At 46.2% G+C, this 15,117-nt stretch overlaps 1 protein-coding gene and 1 long non-coding RNA gene across 18 annotated transcripts in view; one reads left to right on the top strand and one right to left on the bottom strand.

Annotated features, from left to right (window-relative positions):
* Positions 1 to 4,225, bottom strand: part of LOC112608637 — a 78,321-nt gene extending 74,096 nt beyond the window's left edge. Inside the window, exon 1 of the long non-coding RNA XR_003116021.1 lies at positions 3,981 to 4,225. This is a non-coding gene — a long non-coding RNA (uncharacterized LOC112608637). The remainder of the gene's footprint in view (positions 1 to 3,980) is intronic.
* Positions 4,226 to 4,395: 170 nt separating this feature from the next.
* Positions 4,396 to 15,117, top strand: part of TLE1 (transducin like enhancer of split 1) — a 106,851-nt gene continuing 96,129 nt past the window's right edge. For 8 of the 17 annotated variants that reach the window (XM_025359207.1, XM_025359208.1, XM_025359200.1 and 5 more), the window contains exons 1-4: positions 5,489 to 5,725; positions 6,508 to 6,608; positions 8,070 to 8,133; positions 8,246 to 8,290. In XM_025359207.1, the coding sequence (XP_025214992.1) occupies positions 5,702 to 5,725; positions 6,508 to 6,608; positions 8,070 to 8,133; positions 8,246 to 8,290 (234 nt within the window). In that variant the 5' untranslated portion in view covers positions 5,489 to 5,701. Of the gene's footprint in view, positions 5,726 to 6,507; positions 6,609 to 8,069; positions 8,134 to 8,245; positions 8,291 to 15,117 lie in introns of all 17 variants that reach the window. The other 9 variants (XM_025359210.1, XM_025359209.1, XM_025359205.1 and 6 more) reach the window with 3 other exon arrangements.

Below are 15,117 nucleotides of genomic sequence, written 5' to 3'. Positions count from 1 at the left end.
GTTAGAACAAAATGAAAACATACGCAGGTTCCTTTGATCTTCGTCTTAACAAAGAAATTGTTGATAAAAAAGCATACTGGTCAGTCAATGTGTCATTTTCATAAAGTCTGCTCATTTCTCTTCAAATGCTCCCAGTTTAATTTAGTTGGTTTCCTGCAATCTCTAATTTTACCATATTGTGTGAAACCGCAAGAGATTCTTTGGAAGTGATTTTATTTGAGGTTTTACTGCTGCATGGATCTGCTACTGATTTTTTTTTCCTTCTCTGCCTTCTTCCCTCCACCTCCACGTCCATCTTGTCCTTTTCTTTGGTAAAGGGGTGGGGGAGAAAAAGATTACAAAGCAATGCTGGGAACAATTCTTCTGGACCTTACATTCTTAGGTTTAAGAAAACTCTCAATTAAAAAAAAAAGAAAAAGAAAACGTGGGGCAGGGTGGCTCACGCCTGTAATCCTGGCACTTTGGGAGGCCAAGGCAGTCGGATCACCTGATGTTAGAAGTTCGAGACCAGACTGGCCAACATGGTGAAACCCTGTCTCCACTAAAAATACAAAAATTAGCCAGGCATGGTGGTGCATGCCTGTTATCCCAGCTGCTCAGAAGACTGAGGCACATGAATCGCTTGAACCTGGGAGGTGGAGGTTGCAATGAGCTGAGATCACAACCACTGCACTCCAGCCTGGGTGACAGAGAGAGACTCTGACTCAAAATAAGAAAAAAAAAAAAAAAAAAAAAAAGAAATGAGAAAATTAGCAATAATTCTCAGCTAAAATGAAGAGAACACAACAAAAGTGGTCTTTTAAAAACTATAATTATTAGCCAGGTGTGGTGGCTCACACCTGTAATCCCAGCACTTTGGGAGGCTGAGGCGGGCAGATCACGAGGTCAGGAGTTCGAGACCAGCCTGGCCAACATGGCAAAACCCCGTCTGTACTAAAAATACAAAAATTAGCCGGGTGTTGTGGCACATGCCTGTAGTCCCAGCTACTGGGGAGGCCGAGGCAAGAGAATCTTGAACCCAAGAGGCAGAGGTTGCAGTGAGCTGAGATGGCACCATTGCACTTCAGCCTGGGGGACAGAGGGAGACTCAGTCTCCAAAAAAAAAAAAAAAAAAAAAATTACAATTATGATTTCAAATAAAAAAGTAATAGATTTAAAAGATGTCTAGTTGCTACAATCAGCATCCATAACTTTTCCTATTTTGTGTAGTATCTGTACTAGATAACATCTAGCTTTTGCAATTACTTAGGCTATTGCTGAGTTGAAAATTTGATAATAAGCAACAAATGAATGGGAATATACCCACATATACATCAAAAGAAAATGAACAAGCTGACAATCTTTCTGTTTCTCTGCAGAGCATAAAAAGGGTACCGTGTTTTTCAGAGAAAATTTCCAGTGGAAGCATCATACATTTCACATAAAAACATCATTGACATACGAATGTTAAAGGTAAACAAGATTACAGTTAACAGGCTTTAAATGGAAGACCAAAATTATAGATTTCATAAGGAGGACTATTTTCTTTTAAACAGGCTGTAGGCAATCTGCACATATATTATTTATTTAAAACATAAGATTAAAGCTACTTGACTGTTTAAACACCATCATTTGTAATGCAGTTTGATGAGAGTTTTGTAGTATAATTATTACAGCATGACAATCATGGAGAAAATATGACCTTGAAAAGGGCAGAGCCTTCTCCCACTCTGACAGACGATGCTCTAAATGGGAAGAAAAGGCTTCAAAAACCAAAACCAACCATTTTTATGTGCACAATTAAAGGCCTTCCAATTTTAAATTCATAATGATCTGTAGATACTAGATACTACATTATAAGGAAATCAGAAGGTCTGGTGTTTTCAAACTCTATTGGCAAGGAAAGACTAGTTAAAAGAGAATTTCCAGTGTTTACTCATGGCAAACTGGGAAATATGGTGAGCAGACACATTGTCTGTGAGTAGATACATTAGAGAACATTTAAAGATGCCTTAGAACTGATTTTGAGGGCAGCGGGGTGGGGAAAGGAGAAGTAGCAACACTTTTGCCCCGTCTCAAAGCATATTTTAGTGGCTCTGTTTAAACTTAATGAGAGTGTGCCAGTTATTCAAGATACAGGCACCACGTAAAGCCTGGGTAAGCTGTGGAGGAGTATCAGTTGCTCCAGTTGTCACAGCATGTATACAAGCATACTTGTGGCATCCAAGCACTTTCTATCCAGTCCTGGAGCTGATAAGGGATGAACTGGCCGCAGACTGGAATATGTGGCTCGTACATTAGATGATTTCAAGGAAAACAGGTTGCTAAAGGCCTGGGGTCCTATGATTCCAAAAAGTCCTGTATGTCGAGCAAAACTCTCATCATCACCAAATTTAACCAAAGAAAGTGAGGCAGTGCTTTCTTCTTTTTTGTTCTCCATGTTAGCAAAATGAATAATACAGCCGCCTTCCCAACTATACTTAATGAGAACACCACAAAGCTACAATGCCCAACTTGTTTAAGAATTTACTATGGCTTCGTACAGACAGGCTAAAATAGCTTTTTTATTTTTCATTTATAATTGATATTTGGGAGTGATGCAATTATAGACAAATCAATATCATACATATTTTAAAACAACTCCAACAGTGAAATGTATTATCTAAAACAACTTCTAAAACTATTTCAAGAAAAAGATCTCTGTAAAAGCACATCTTTAAATAAAATGTATGTCTCTTTAAATAAGCTCCTTCCCATAAGTCTCTTGAAAGCAAAATAATGGGAACGTGGGGGTTATTAATGCCAAAAACTTAACTAGTTTCCAACATAAGATAAATACTTGTCCAAGATGTGCCCTTATAGAAAAAGTTACCACCGTTTGGCTAAACCAGCATTATTCACTCACTGCTCATGTGGAAGTAGCTCCATTGGACTGTTCTTTAAACAAAAGTATAAATGCAGCAATACTGACGGTTTTCTGCTGTGGGTGTATTTAGAGACATACACAAAAACCGAAGACTCTCAGCATTAATTATACAGCGTGTCTTGATTATTACAATCTCAAAATCCCTTTTAACTCAAGTTCTACTTCATAAGAACCTTAGCCACGTCATTTACCTAACTCTTCCCATTTAGCTCTTCACACAGCTCAGCTCAGGAGTACCACCCAGACTATGGGGGTGGGGTGTGCGGGACAGGTTTTTCAAGTCTCAGTGCTGGTTTATTACATTGTCTCTCTTTGTTCCCAGGAATTGGAAACAGACTCGTGGTCTTGTAGCTGAGAGGCTCCTAAAAACCTCAGCCGCTCCCCTCCTCTCCTAACAGCGAAGTCTGGACTTTTAAGACGAAGACCTGGGATTTCACGCCCCGGGCAAAGCGTCTCATCTGCGGACACGCGTGCCTTGTTCTGGCAGCACCCTGGGAATCCTTCCCGCCAAACGGGGCAGGACGATCTTTTTGAAAAGTGGCTTGAAATCCTGCAATAAAAACCAAATCCTACCACTTTGGGTGCAAAGGGGGTGGGTGGGGTGGGAGGACATCATAGTCGTCTCTGCGGCTGGTGTACCTATGCCAACCGTGCCGTTGCTCATTTACGCATTTCCAACTAAGTGCACAGTCCACTCCCTCTCGTACATCCGTAAAAAGGCAGCTCAAGGAAAAACAAACGTCAGATATATTTTTGAATGTGGCCTCACTTTCAGAGTAGCATCAAACAAGGGGGTCCAGCACTGAAAAACACATTTGCTCGAATTACCAAACCCCCCCCTCCGCCTCCAATAAGAAACTACACAGCTAGTCTTTGAGTTACTTTCACTTAGATCTGAGGATTTTCATTACAGGGAAAAGTGAGCAAGTGGCAGGATTTTTGCTAACTCGAGCCCCCAGCTTCCTCGGCTGCACGCTCGCCAGTCCCTCCCGCTAGCGCGCTCCTGCGCGCTCTCTAGCCAGCCCCACGTTACTTTGATTGACAGCCCAGCCCCGCCGCTCTCCTTCCCACCGACCTTCCCATCTTCAGTGCCAATCTCCGCGAATCGCCTCTTCCCATTGGATGGTTTTGCCGTCCCGCGGCTCCTCCAGAACAGTTCCTCACCAAGCCCGGGAGGACGCGGCTGCCGGAGGAGGGGCCGGGGTGGGAGGGGAGACCGAGGAGACCGCGGAGAAGGAAGCGAGAGGACGGGGGAGGGAGAACGGCCCGTCCGGCGCTGTGCTGCCATAGGCTCCGGGGAGGCGCGCGTCAGCGCCCCACGTTGGGTGCAGCGCACGCGATTGGCTGATGAGGGCCTCCTGCCCCCCCCCCCACCTCCTGGGCCCACGTCCCCCGCCGGCTCCGAGCTCGCGCCCCCCGCCCGAGCGGGGCTGGGCGGGGCCGGCGCTGGTTAGCTCCGGAGTGTGAAACCGCGTGTTAATGTAACCGGCGCGAGAGGCGCGGGCGGCGGCGGCGGCGGTGGGAGCGGCGGCTGCAGGAGCAGCAGCAGCAGCAGCAGCGGCGGCGGGTACTCTGTGCCCCGCGTCCCGGAGGCAGCCGACTGCGCTACCCCACCCTCTCACGGCCGGGCGGGACCCGCGCCACCAGCCCGGACCTCCGTCGTCCCGCGGCGACCAAAACCCCCGCTAGCCCCACCGCTGTGACTACTCCGGACTCGCCCGCAGAGTTTGCCCGCCTGGGAGGGTGGCCGATTGGCGGAGCGCACTCCTGCTGTTTTCCCCACCATCTCGTGGATGTCGTCCCTCGGGTGGTGAGAGAAGTTTGCAGCGGGCTGGAGCGCCCTTTACGGAGAAGCAGAAGAAGGTAAAGGAAGGAAAGAAGACCGAGGAAGAAGGGGCTCGGAAGAAGGGTCCAGAGCGGCCGAGCCGGCCGTGCAGGACGAGTGCGCGCGAGGCGCGGCGCCCTGATGCTCCTCGGGCTCGAGGAGCAGCGGGCAGTTGCTGGACTGCTCTCGGTGGAGTAGCCCCATCGGTCCCGGAGGGTTTGTGCAACGGCGGAGAACACCGAGTGCTGGTCGCACGGGGCGTGCCGAGTCGCCTCCCGGCGCGCCCTCCGCACTTTCCCCGCCTCGTCATCCCACGCTCCCCGGCCAGGAGCCTCCGCCGCTTCCTCAACCTCGCTCCCCTTTGCGTCCCGGGAGCCTGCGAGCACCTGGCCGAAGGCGCAGCCGAGTCTTGCGGGAGTCGCCCCGAAAGCGTCGGGTTTGTTTGTGTGGGGTTAGCGGGGGCCGCCTCGCCACCTGCATCTCGCCCGCCGCCGCCTCGGGGAAAACCCGAAGAGGAGGCGGACCAGGAGAAGAGCAAAGAAAAGCAGCCCGTCTGGATTTGTTTGCCCAGGACTGGCGCCGCGCACGCGGATCGCCGAGGGGAGTGCGGTCGGAGTCACCGCGCCCCCGCCTCCCCGCCCCGGCGGCTGAGGCCGGGGGGTTGGAGCGCTGCCCCCGCGCACAGTCCCCGAGCGCCTGGCGTCTCCGCGCAGGTTCTCGAAGCAGCTGGGCCTGGGGCGCCCACAAATGTGGCCCTGAGGGCCGGAGCCCGCACCGACGGGAGCGGGAGCAGGAGCAGCTGGGGGCGCCGAGTGGCCAGTGCGCCCGGCCGAGCGCGCCTGCGTGCGTGGCCAGCGCGCTCCCCGCTTCTGCCTGGCTTCCCGGCTTAATTTTCCTCGGCGGGATTAAAGTTGGAAATTGACCGGAGAATTGAGTTGCCGGGGAACAGAGCCCCGGCCGCCGCCAGAGCGATGTTCCCGCAGAGCCGGCACCCGGTGAGGCGCGGCTGGGTGGTGGAGGAGCAGGAGCGTTGGGGAGGCGCTTCTCCCGGGCGGTAGGGAGACGGGTGGCTTCTGCGGCCCGGCGGACCCTCTCGCCCTCCGCGGCATAAGGCTGGGGAGGTCTGGGGCCCTCTCCTCTTGGGGTGGGGAGTGGGCTGAAACTCTGAATTGTCTCCCTCCCTTTGGGCTCCTTCCTACTTGACGTCTATACTGAGCGGATAGGGGCGCTGGGGAAGGCTGGGGTTTTTCTCCTGCAGCCATATCCCCCCAACCTTCCCCAAGGGGGGCAGGGCGCCCCCCCTTTGTTTCTTGTCTCGCCTATTTACATGTCAATGCGGCCCCGGTTCCGGTGCGTCTGGAGGTGGCCCTGGCGACTCTGGGAATGGGGAGCGTAAAGGAGTTGTTTTTCTCTTCTGGCCCTCCGGGTCATTATCGCCCCCGTGGGGGAAGGGGCGGCGACACAGACAATCTGGCCTGGTCTTCCCTGGCCGCCGGGGAGCCCCTTTCCCTTTGGCCTGGTGACCCGGGCGCACTTAACGCGATCCGCCCTGGAGACTGGGAAGAGCTTCCGAGCCTCTTTAGAAGCCGGGGCCCGGGGAGGGTCCACTTTCCCCCTCCCCCAAGTGAAGGGCAAACTCGAGTTTGGGGCCTCATTTTCAGCCACTTCTAACTTTATTTTTTGTTTATGTCCCACCCGTTCTTTCCTTCTCTGACTTACTGCTTTATTCATCCGCCCGCATTCCCGTCCCTCGGTCCCCCTCGCTGGTCGCCCCCAGACGCCGCACCAGGCTGCAGGCCAGCCCTTCAAGTTCACTATCCCGGAGTCCCTGGACCGGATTAAAGAGGAATTCCAGTTCCTGCAGGCGCAGTATCACAGGTGCGTGTCTGGCCGCTCCAGGCGAGTGGTCGCGCGCGTCCCCGTGCCCCTTGTCGCCCAGCCGGGTGGCGGCGGCGGCTGTACTTAGTTCTTGCGTCCAGGCGGTGGCGTGTGGAGTCTCAGTTAAGACCTGTCATTCAAGTTACCCCCTTTCCTGGTTCTTCCCGGGCCGCCTCTTCTCTTGTCTCCTCCTCCTCCCATTGTTTCCCTTTTGCTGGTTTGCTGCTGTTCCAGGGAGTCCTTTTTCGTGTCTTTAGAAGTTGCATGAGAATCGTCAATATTTGCACTTCATGTATTTATTTTTCAACAGACTGAGTTGAAACATTGGTTCAATCGATGTCTCAGTCCTGGAGTGTGGGTTCAGGGAAGCAAAGCCATGTTGAAATCGCTGTTTGCCATACTAGAAAATTGGGTTTTTGAGGCAAAGTTCATTAAAGAAGGCTAGATGCTTTTAACATTGCCCATCATTGGCGATGGTGAGGGAGGTGGGTATAATAGTGTGCAGAAGAAAGCTCACCTGCTTTGGCGTCATTTCAGGTTGGTTTGGGTAGGATGGGAGAGTGGAGTCACATTTATATCCATCTCAGCCTTAGTTTCTCTGAGTAATGAGGCTTGCCTCCAAAGGACTTACACATTTTTGTAAGATACTCTGCCAATAGTGAACTTCCCAGAAAGGTTAGTTTCTTTCCCTTGCTCCTATGAAGTTTTACCTGATTCTAACTCAGAAATAACTGTATTGACATTTTTTGGTTTTGTCATGCTTGAGAAAAAGCACACAGATGAGGTGAAGTGGCTTGGGTGTGAATTTTCTTACTTTGTCAGGGGCTTTCTGATTATTGACCTTTTGTCTACTTGTAGATAATATCTCTGCAGCTTGAGGCATACTTGCACACACCGTGTTTACCCAGCAGGGAGAACTTCAACCCACTTTATTGCAGTAGCTACTTGACATATTTTGGCAGGGATTTAAAAACCAAAGGTTTTGAAAGGGACTAGCAATTGTAGGAGTAACTTAACAGATAGGATTTTCAAACCTAGAGACCGTTTGAGTTGGCAAAGATGGCACAGCCTATGCGTGTGGCAAAGATGGCACAGCCTATGCGTAAGAGTGAAGATTGTGCAAGGGCCGGATTTTGGTGGAGTCCAGAGAAACTGATGCAGGAAGGTAGGGAGCAGATGACCATGAGGAGGAATCAGTTAGAGGTTCTGACAGATTTTTTGCATTCTTGTCATCTAACCAGATAGGCACCAAGAAGAATGGTAGCTGAATGGACACCTCGTATTGTTCACATTATTCCTTTTCCCTATTAAATGCAAGGACAAAGCTTTTGGGTGTTTACCTAGATAGTTTATGGCTTTTCCAAATTGGTCTGTGTTTTTACTTGAAGTGCAAATATGTGAGGCAGATGTTAAAACAAGTGACATAATGTTTACATTAAGTTGCCTGTTTTGTTTTCATAGCCTTAAATTGGAATGTGAGAAACTGGCAAGTGAAAAGACAGAAATGCAGAGGCACTATGTGATGGTAGGTATCAAAGAGTCGACTTTTTCCCTTTTCGTATGATGTTAGCAAACGTGTTAGCAGAGTATAAAAAACGTGAGTTAATGAAATGCTTGATTCTTTTTTCTCTTTACAGTATTACGAAATGTCATACGGATTAAACATTGAAATGCATAAACAGGTAAGCTTTAGTTGAACTTCAAGCTGAAATGAGAAATCAGTTCGTATGATTTTATAATACTGGCTTTGTTCTCAGTAGTGGGCTCTAGGAGTGGGGGTTTGTATGCTATTTTTCTGCCTTGGTTTCCTGTCCTGTGGATTGATGGTAGTATTCTGCAGCAAGAGTTGCTTCCTGATAATTACGAGTGTTTAAATGACTAGGAGAAAGAGAGGTGTTTTGGAAATATAAACTAGCCTGTTTATTGGCAGATAGGAATTGAGACTTGAGTTTACTTTTCCACCTGTATAGATTTATCCTCTTGAAAGGGCTGGGTATCTTATAGAGTTGTTGAAGTTTAGAATAGTTAATGTTTTTGTGCTGTTTTGCAAGGACGTGTGGACCTGTAGGGGGAAGAAGGGTATTCAGGAGTTTCTTTAATCATAGTAAACAAGGTATATGACTATCTGTGGAGTATTCCTTATGCTTTGGGTCTGCTCGAAGCAACAGTCAGGATTAGTGGCTTATTAGCAAACAAATTTTTGAAAAATTTCTCAGTTGTTGCAGGTTTGGATGTGAAAAAAGCATCTTTTTATGGCCAGAGCATATGTTGGGAGTTGCTTCAGTCCTAGTGGTTTTAAAAGCATGAAAAGATTAGTGACTGGAAAGCTCTAGCAATGACTATGAGTTTGCAAGTTCCCATAAAATTCACACTTATGGCTACTATAATGGTGTATAAAAAGAGTATTGAGCTGGAACAAGGCACTAAGGACCTCATAAGAGAAGAAAAGCTAAATGATTGCTCAGCCCAAAGGACCCTCGATTGAGTAGTCATTGTCTGCCAAAGAAAGCATTAATGGCAGGGTGTAAGTATTCTGGAGATATGCTGACATTCACTTTTTCATCAAGACGCTGGTACAATAAGTCTTTTAGAAATCGATTGCCTCTTAAAAAATTATCATCAGATGAAGTTGCACAGTTGGACACATTTCAAAGTGCAACAATACAATTCTTACTTGATGTATATGTGCTATTTCATCTCAAACCCTTGTTTCATTAAATTAAAGAGCATGGCTGACCGGCTGGGGCACAGTGGAGAAATTGATTAGTTCAGCCCTCAGATCTTCCTTATATTCAAAGACTTTCATTAAGCAAGTGTGTTTCAGAGTTGAATTCTGCTTTTGTAACTCTGAACTCTTTGATTTTTAATTCATCATAGATTTCATAATGTTAAGTTATCATCGTGTACGTTAGATCTGTTCTCAGATATGTGTTTGGAAAGAGATTGTGATGTTCAGGGCCTTTTATTAGTAATGTAATTGGGCCTTTTAAAAAGGCAGATTTTACTATGATTTGCAAAGTTGGTAGCCTACTTTATGTTGGGTTTGTGCCTTTGTTTTTGTGTGTTTCTCAATGGCTAGTGCCTTATTCAGGCACTTGTAACTTGTTGATAGTAAATGGGCTAGAAGATCTATGGCTAACGTCTATCGTCATTTAAGTGAATTATGCAAATAAACTTGGCCTAGGCTGTTTAATTTTTTTTTTAAATTACTCTGAAGGGCACGTTTTTTTGGATAACACATTATGGAAGAGTAAGAGGAGACTGAGCTTTTTCTTAAATCCGTGAACTCAAAGGATTTAATAACCTCATTGACTCTTTTACAAGGAAACACCCCCTCGGTGTGATGCTATATGCTGGTGCTGGGTTTATTGGAGGAGCTAAAAGAGGTGTGTAATTCTTCTGGGTTCCTGTAGGTTATGTGGCGGGATGACCTCTTCTTTATCATGTAGGGAGAAGGGGTGAAGTGGGTCAGAAGCACCATGGTGTGAGAATAGTTTTCTAATGAGTTTCTATACAGCGTGAGGCATTTGTGGGTATATGCTGTCCGTCCATGAGCCTGTATGCATTAATAATATGCTGTGTATAATTGGCTTAGCAATTTGAAAAACGTGAAAAGCTGAGAGACACCATGTTCCTCATAGTAGGATATTGAGCCCCCTGAAATTTAGTTGATATTGGAAATGCTGACAGACCCTTAACTCGAGTGGTGTGCAAAGTAGTGCTATAATTCAGTTTAAAGTGGCCTTACATTTGAAAAACATCCTTCTGAATGTCACACATTAATAATAAGTTCTGAGGAGGCATTTGGTGCAGCTAGTAATCATAATTCTTATTAAAACTGGTGACGTCTGGCCCCCAGGGTGTAGCCAGGCTCAAATTGATGCTTTTTGCTGCCTGATCACCAGCATGGCCTAAGTGCTCATTATATTGTAGAGAGGGCCTTTGGAGCTCTCATTAGATTTGACAGGAATTCTCTCTAGGGGGAAACTGGGCATTAGCGAGACTCCTGACAGGCTGAAATTATTCCTGCTTTATGGCTTATAACCAAATGCTAGCGAGGCATCATCAGGGGACACAAAAAATTGTCATTTCTGACAACATCTTTGTTACTGGGGGAAAAAAAAAAAAGCAGCGAAGGGGAAACTTTCTGTACAGAGAGCTTTAATGCTGTTAAGATTTGTCTCCAGTGTGACGATCGCTCTCCCTTCCCACCTTTCAACGGGTTTGTCGAAGGAGTGAGTTCTAGAGATTTCAGTGTCAAATCTCACTGCTGACTTTCCCGTCTGGAAGTTTTAAAGTGAAAGTGCATCCAAATCAAGAATGGTATAATTGTGGTTTCCTTCCCTGGTGTGGTGCCCACAGCCCGTGTTTACGTTGTGTCAACACTTCCTGATAAGCCTTCCCCTTAACTTTCTCTGCTCCCATTTGTGGCGGGTTACCGAAAAGGCAATGAAACAGGAATGGTAATAGATACTTAAATCTTTTATGGTAGCACTAAGAATATTTTTTTCTTAGAGCCTTTTATAGATCCCTGCCTGCCTGTCTTTATCTGTGTGGATGGTAAACTCTAGATATCGCTATACAGTAGAGGTAGACAGTGTCTCCTGAAAAATTGAGGCAGTTCTGATACCATCAGAGTGTTAGGGTGCATTAAAAAACAACTAGTTGATGTGAGCCTGGTGGTTTGCTTAGCTATGCCTAGTGTGTGTGGTGGTGTGATCTTTAAATGTTTTTATCTGTCATATGGCTTGATATTACCTCATTTGATATTTTTGGGAACAAGATGTACTGTAAATGCACACATAAGCCTTATTTTAGCCCACTCGTGTATCTCTTCAGCATGCTGATGAAGCCATGCTATAAATTGTCATTGGTGGCTTTAATTTGCACAGTAATGAACAGTTTTCAATGTGATTTGTCTTCTGTGACCTCCATAGGCATCCTCTGGCGTAGATTGGGTAGGTGGTTTGCTCCACCCACAGCTGTGGGCATGTGTTCAAAGTCTGGGACTTGCTCAAGGCCAAGCATCTATTGAAACTTGAGTTGGGTTGCCTCCTCCAGGGTTGTCTGTGCTGCTTCTTCCTTTTTTATTTTTGAGATGGAGTCTCGCTCTGTCCTCCAGGCTGGAGTGCAGTGGTGCGATCTCTGCTTACTGCAACTTTTGCTTCCTGGGTTCAAGCGATTCTTGTGCCTCAGCCTCCCAAGTAGCTGGGATTACAGGTGCCCGCTACCACGCCCAGCTAACTTTTTTTATTTTTTATTTTTAGTAGAGTGAGGGTTTCACCATGTTGGCCAGGCTGGTTTCGAACTCCTGACCTCAAGTGATCCACCCGCCTTGACCTCCCAAAGTGCTAGGATTATAGGCATAAGCCACCACACCTGGCCTATCTGTGCTTCTTCCTGTCCCCTCATGCTGCCATCGGCAAGATGAGGTGGACCATGTCTCCCTAGTGCCTGCCTCTTCAGTTCTCAGTCTTTGTGCTGATCAACTTCATGATTTATAAGACATGTCAGGGCTGGATGTATGTTCTAAAAGTTAGGAAAATCAGTAGTGCTGCTGACTGGTCTTTTCGGGTAGAGGAGGGTTACAGGCCATGGGTAGGTAAAAAGTTGTATCCTACTGAGCAGTACTGTCCTCGGGTTAAAGTACGTTGAAGAAGAAACAAGTCAGGAATCCTGGTGGAGGCGCAGTGATGGGGAGGGAGTTTGCTCAGTCACTGTGTGCCTGGGTTCTGAAGAGTGGGCAGAGTGAGAGCATTGGGCTCTCCAGGATGGTGAAGTTTGTTTTTGTTTTTGTTTTGAGACAGAGTCTTACTCTGTTGCCCAGGCTGGAGTATGGTGGCCCAATCTTGGCTCACTGCAACCTCCGCCTCCCAGGTTCAAGCGATTCTCCTGCCTCAGCCTCACGAGTAGTTGGGATTATAGGAGTCCACCATCACACCTGGCTAATTTTTGTATTTTTAGTAGAGACCGGGTTTCACTATGTTGGCTAGGCTGGTTTCGAACTCCTGACCTCAAAGTGATCCTCCCGCCTTGGCTTCGCAAAATGCTGAGATTACAGGCGTGAACCACTGTGCCGGTCTGATGGTGAAGCATTTAGAAATAAATGAAAGGATTAGCTCTTGAAGAAAGGATGATATATTCTGCAATCCTGGTTTGGGAAGGGGAAAGAGCTCCATGTGATATTTCAGCAAGCAACGTCTCAGGCCATGTAAATTTTGGAGTGAAACTGCTTTTACAGTTTTGATGTGTGCTTTAAAATTTCTCTTAGAATAATGCGTTGTTCTTTAGTGGGTTTTTAAAAAGGTATTTAGATGGGACTGTTAGGGACTCAACTGTGGGATATTTCCTTAGATGTGAGTCTTTTACTCTTTGCAAATTTTACCTTAGTGGTTTTTTTTTTTTTTTTTTAACCACGTGTGTTTTTGTCTAATAGTTTCTCACTTTGAGATTTCTTTTCCCCCTAAGTCAACATCTCACACAGGGAAATGACTAGAGTATAGACACTTAGAGTTAAGCTCCAGCAGGTGTTAATAACCTTGTTATATAAAGAGGGTAGCTGTCATCAAGATTGGAGTGGTCCCTAACTTCATTAGCCAGGCCTGTTCTTTGCAAGCATAAGTTAAAAGAGATAAAGCTCTCTGTGCATTTAGAGCCTAGATTCCGAGGTGCAAGATAAGCCTTTGTTTCTTATCAGCCAACAGGACTGATCTCTCACCTCTCAAACAGTCACCTTCCCCACCCTTCAGCAGTGGCTGGTTTTTGTCCTGGACTTGGCACTGGAGTAAGGCAAGGGAGGCCCTGGGCATGGATTTTAAGAGGGCACCATCAGAAAACATAGTCATCATGATCAATATTTTGAAAATTCAAACTGAATGCCCCCCAAATCTTCAAGGAACAAAATATCCAAATTTTGTATAAGAGCAGGATCCAACAGTGGGGGTTGGGAGTAGGACGAGGAAAGGAGGTAGAGTCAGGCCATTGCAGGGCCACAGCGCCTCCCTTGCCTCCCCATCTTTCTGCCTTTGGTTACCTGTCTTGTGGGGAGTGGCCATGAACTGTAGGCTCCGACTTGGTTCCATTGTAGTTCATTGAAGTCATTTAACTGGGGATTTCCATTAGGGACTGGGCAAGTCGTGAACATGTTCCCTGGCTTCAGTTCCCCTCTCTGTGTAATGAGGGTTAGATTAGACAGAAGTCTGTCTGTTCCCTCACATGGTGGGAGCCATCCCAGCATACAGCCGCAGAACCCAGCACCTTGTGCGTGCAAATTGAGGAGCGTCCTTTGCCAGAGGGCTTAAGATGTTCTCCCAAATAGTGTTTATTAAGAAACAGAAAGAAAATCTGTTTCTTTAGTAAATATTTAAATAAATCATCTTGAGTGGTAGTTAAACTAAAAATATATTCAGTTACTAGCTCATGGAACCATTTTAAGTTTCCATGGATCTGAGTCTTTGCTGTTTTATTATTAAACCTTTTGTGGTCTCCAGAAGTGGATTAAATGGGAGGAAACTGAGAAACTTACTGGCTTTCCTCAAAGCTTTGATTGATTCAGTTTCCTACTCCCTGTTGCTTATTGTTGCCTCTGATTTTTAAAAATGGAAATTCTCACAACTAGTACCTTTACTGCAGGGTCTTTAGTATAGTGGTTTTTAAGTAAATTTCAGACAGCTGTTTTTGTCGGTGGGCTTATTTGACAAAATTAGGCATTTGTACCTTCAAAGTACTCCTCACCAGCGGACTGCTCTGTGAAATCGGTGTGGTGTTTTAAGTGGAGCTAGTGTGCACAGGTGTGGGCAGGGGGAGAGAGGTTTTCTGATTTTTTTTCCCCCCCCTGAGGTGTGGTTTGATCTGAAAAATGAAATAAATTTGCACTGAAATTTTAACATAAATTAAGATATTCATGTATTGCCATTCACTTGATTTAACACAAGTATGATTTCTAAAATGGTTTGCAAAGGAATGATTTCAGAATTGCTGCTTGTATTTCTTCCTGAGCAGGGTCCCCAAGGGAAAAAAAAAGAAAAACATGGAAGAAAAATTTTTTGAATTACTGTTTGTTGACTACCCAGTCACCATAATATTTTTTAATGAAAATCCAGGAAGTGTTGATACATGATTTTATTGAATAACCTGTGATTTAGCAAAATTACACGTTTCATTATTTAACATTTAGTTTTTTTTCCTTTTTTTTTTTTTTTAAATGGAGACAGAGTCTTACTCTGTCACCCAGACTGGAGTACAGTGGCACGATCTCGGTTCACTGCAGCCTCTGCCTCCTGGGTTCAAGTGATTCTCCTGCCTCAGCCTCTGGAGTAGCTGGGATTACAGGCGTACATTACCATACCTGGTTAATTTTTTTTTAAATTATTTTTTGGTAGAGATGGGGTTTCGCCATGTTGTCCAGGCTAGTTTCAAACTCCTGGCCTCAAGTGATCCACCTTCCTCAGCCTCCCAAAGTGTTGGAATTACAGGTGTTAGACACCAGTCCCAGCCCCTAATTTTTTTT

This window comes from Theropithecus gelada, chromosome 15 (assembly GCF_003255815.1).
Source record: "Theropithecus gelada isolate Dixy chromosome 15, Tgel_1.0, whole genome shotgun sequence".
Classification (NCBI taxonomy): domain Eukaryota; kingdom Metazoa; phylum Chordata; class Mammalia; order Primates; family Cercopithecidae; genus Theropithecus; species Theropithecus gelada.
The sequence above is the reverse complement of the archived record's forward strand: the minus strand, read 5'-3'. Positions and strand labels throughout refer to the sequence as shown.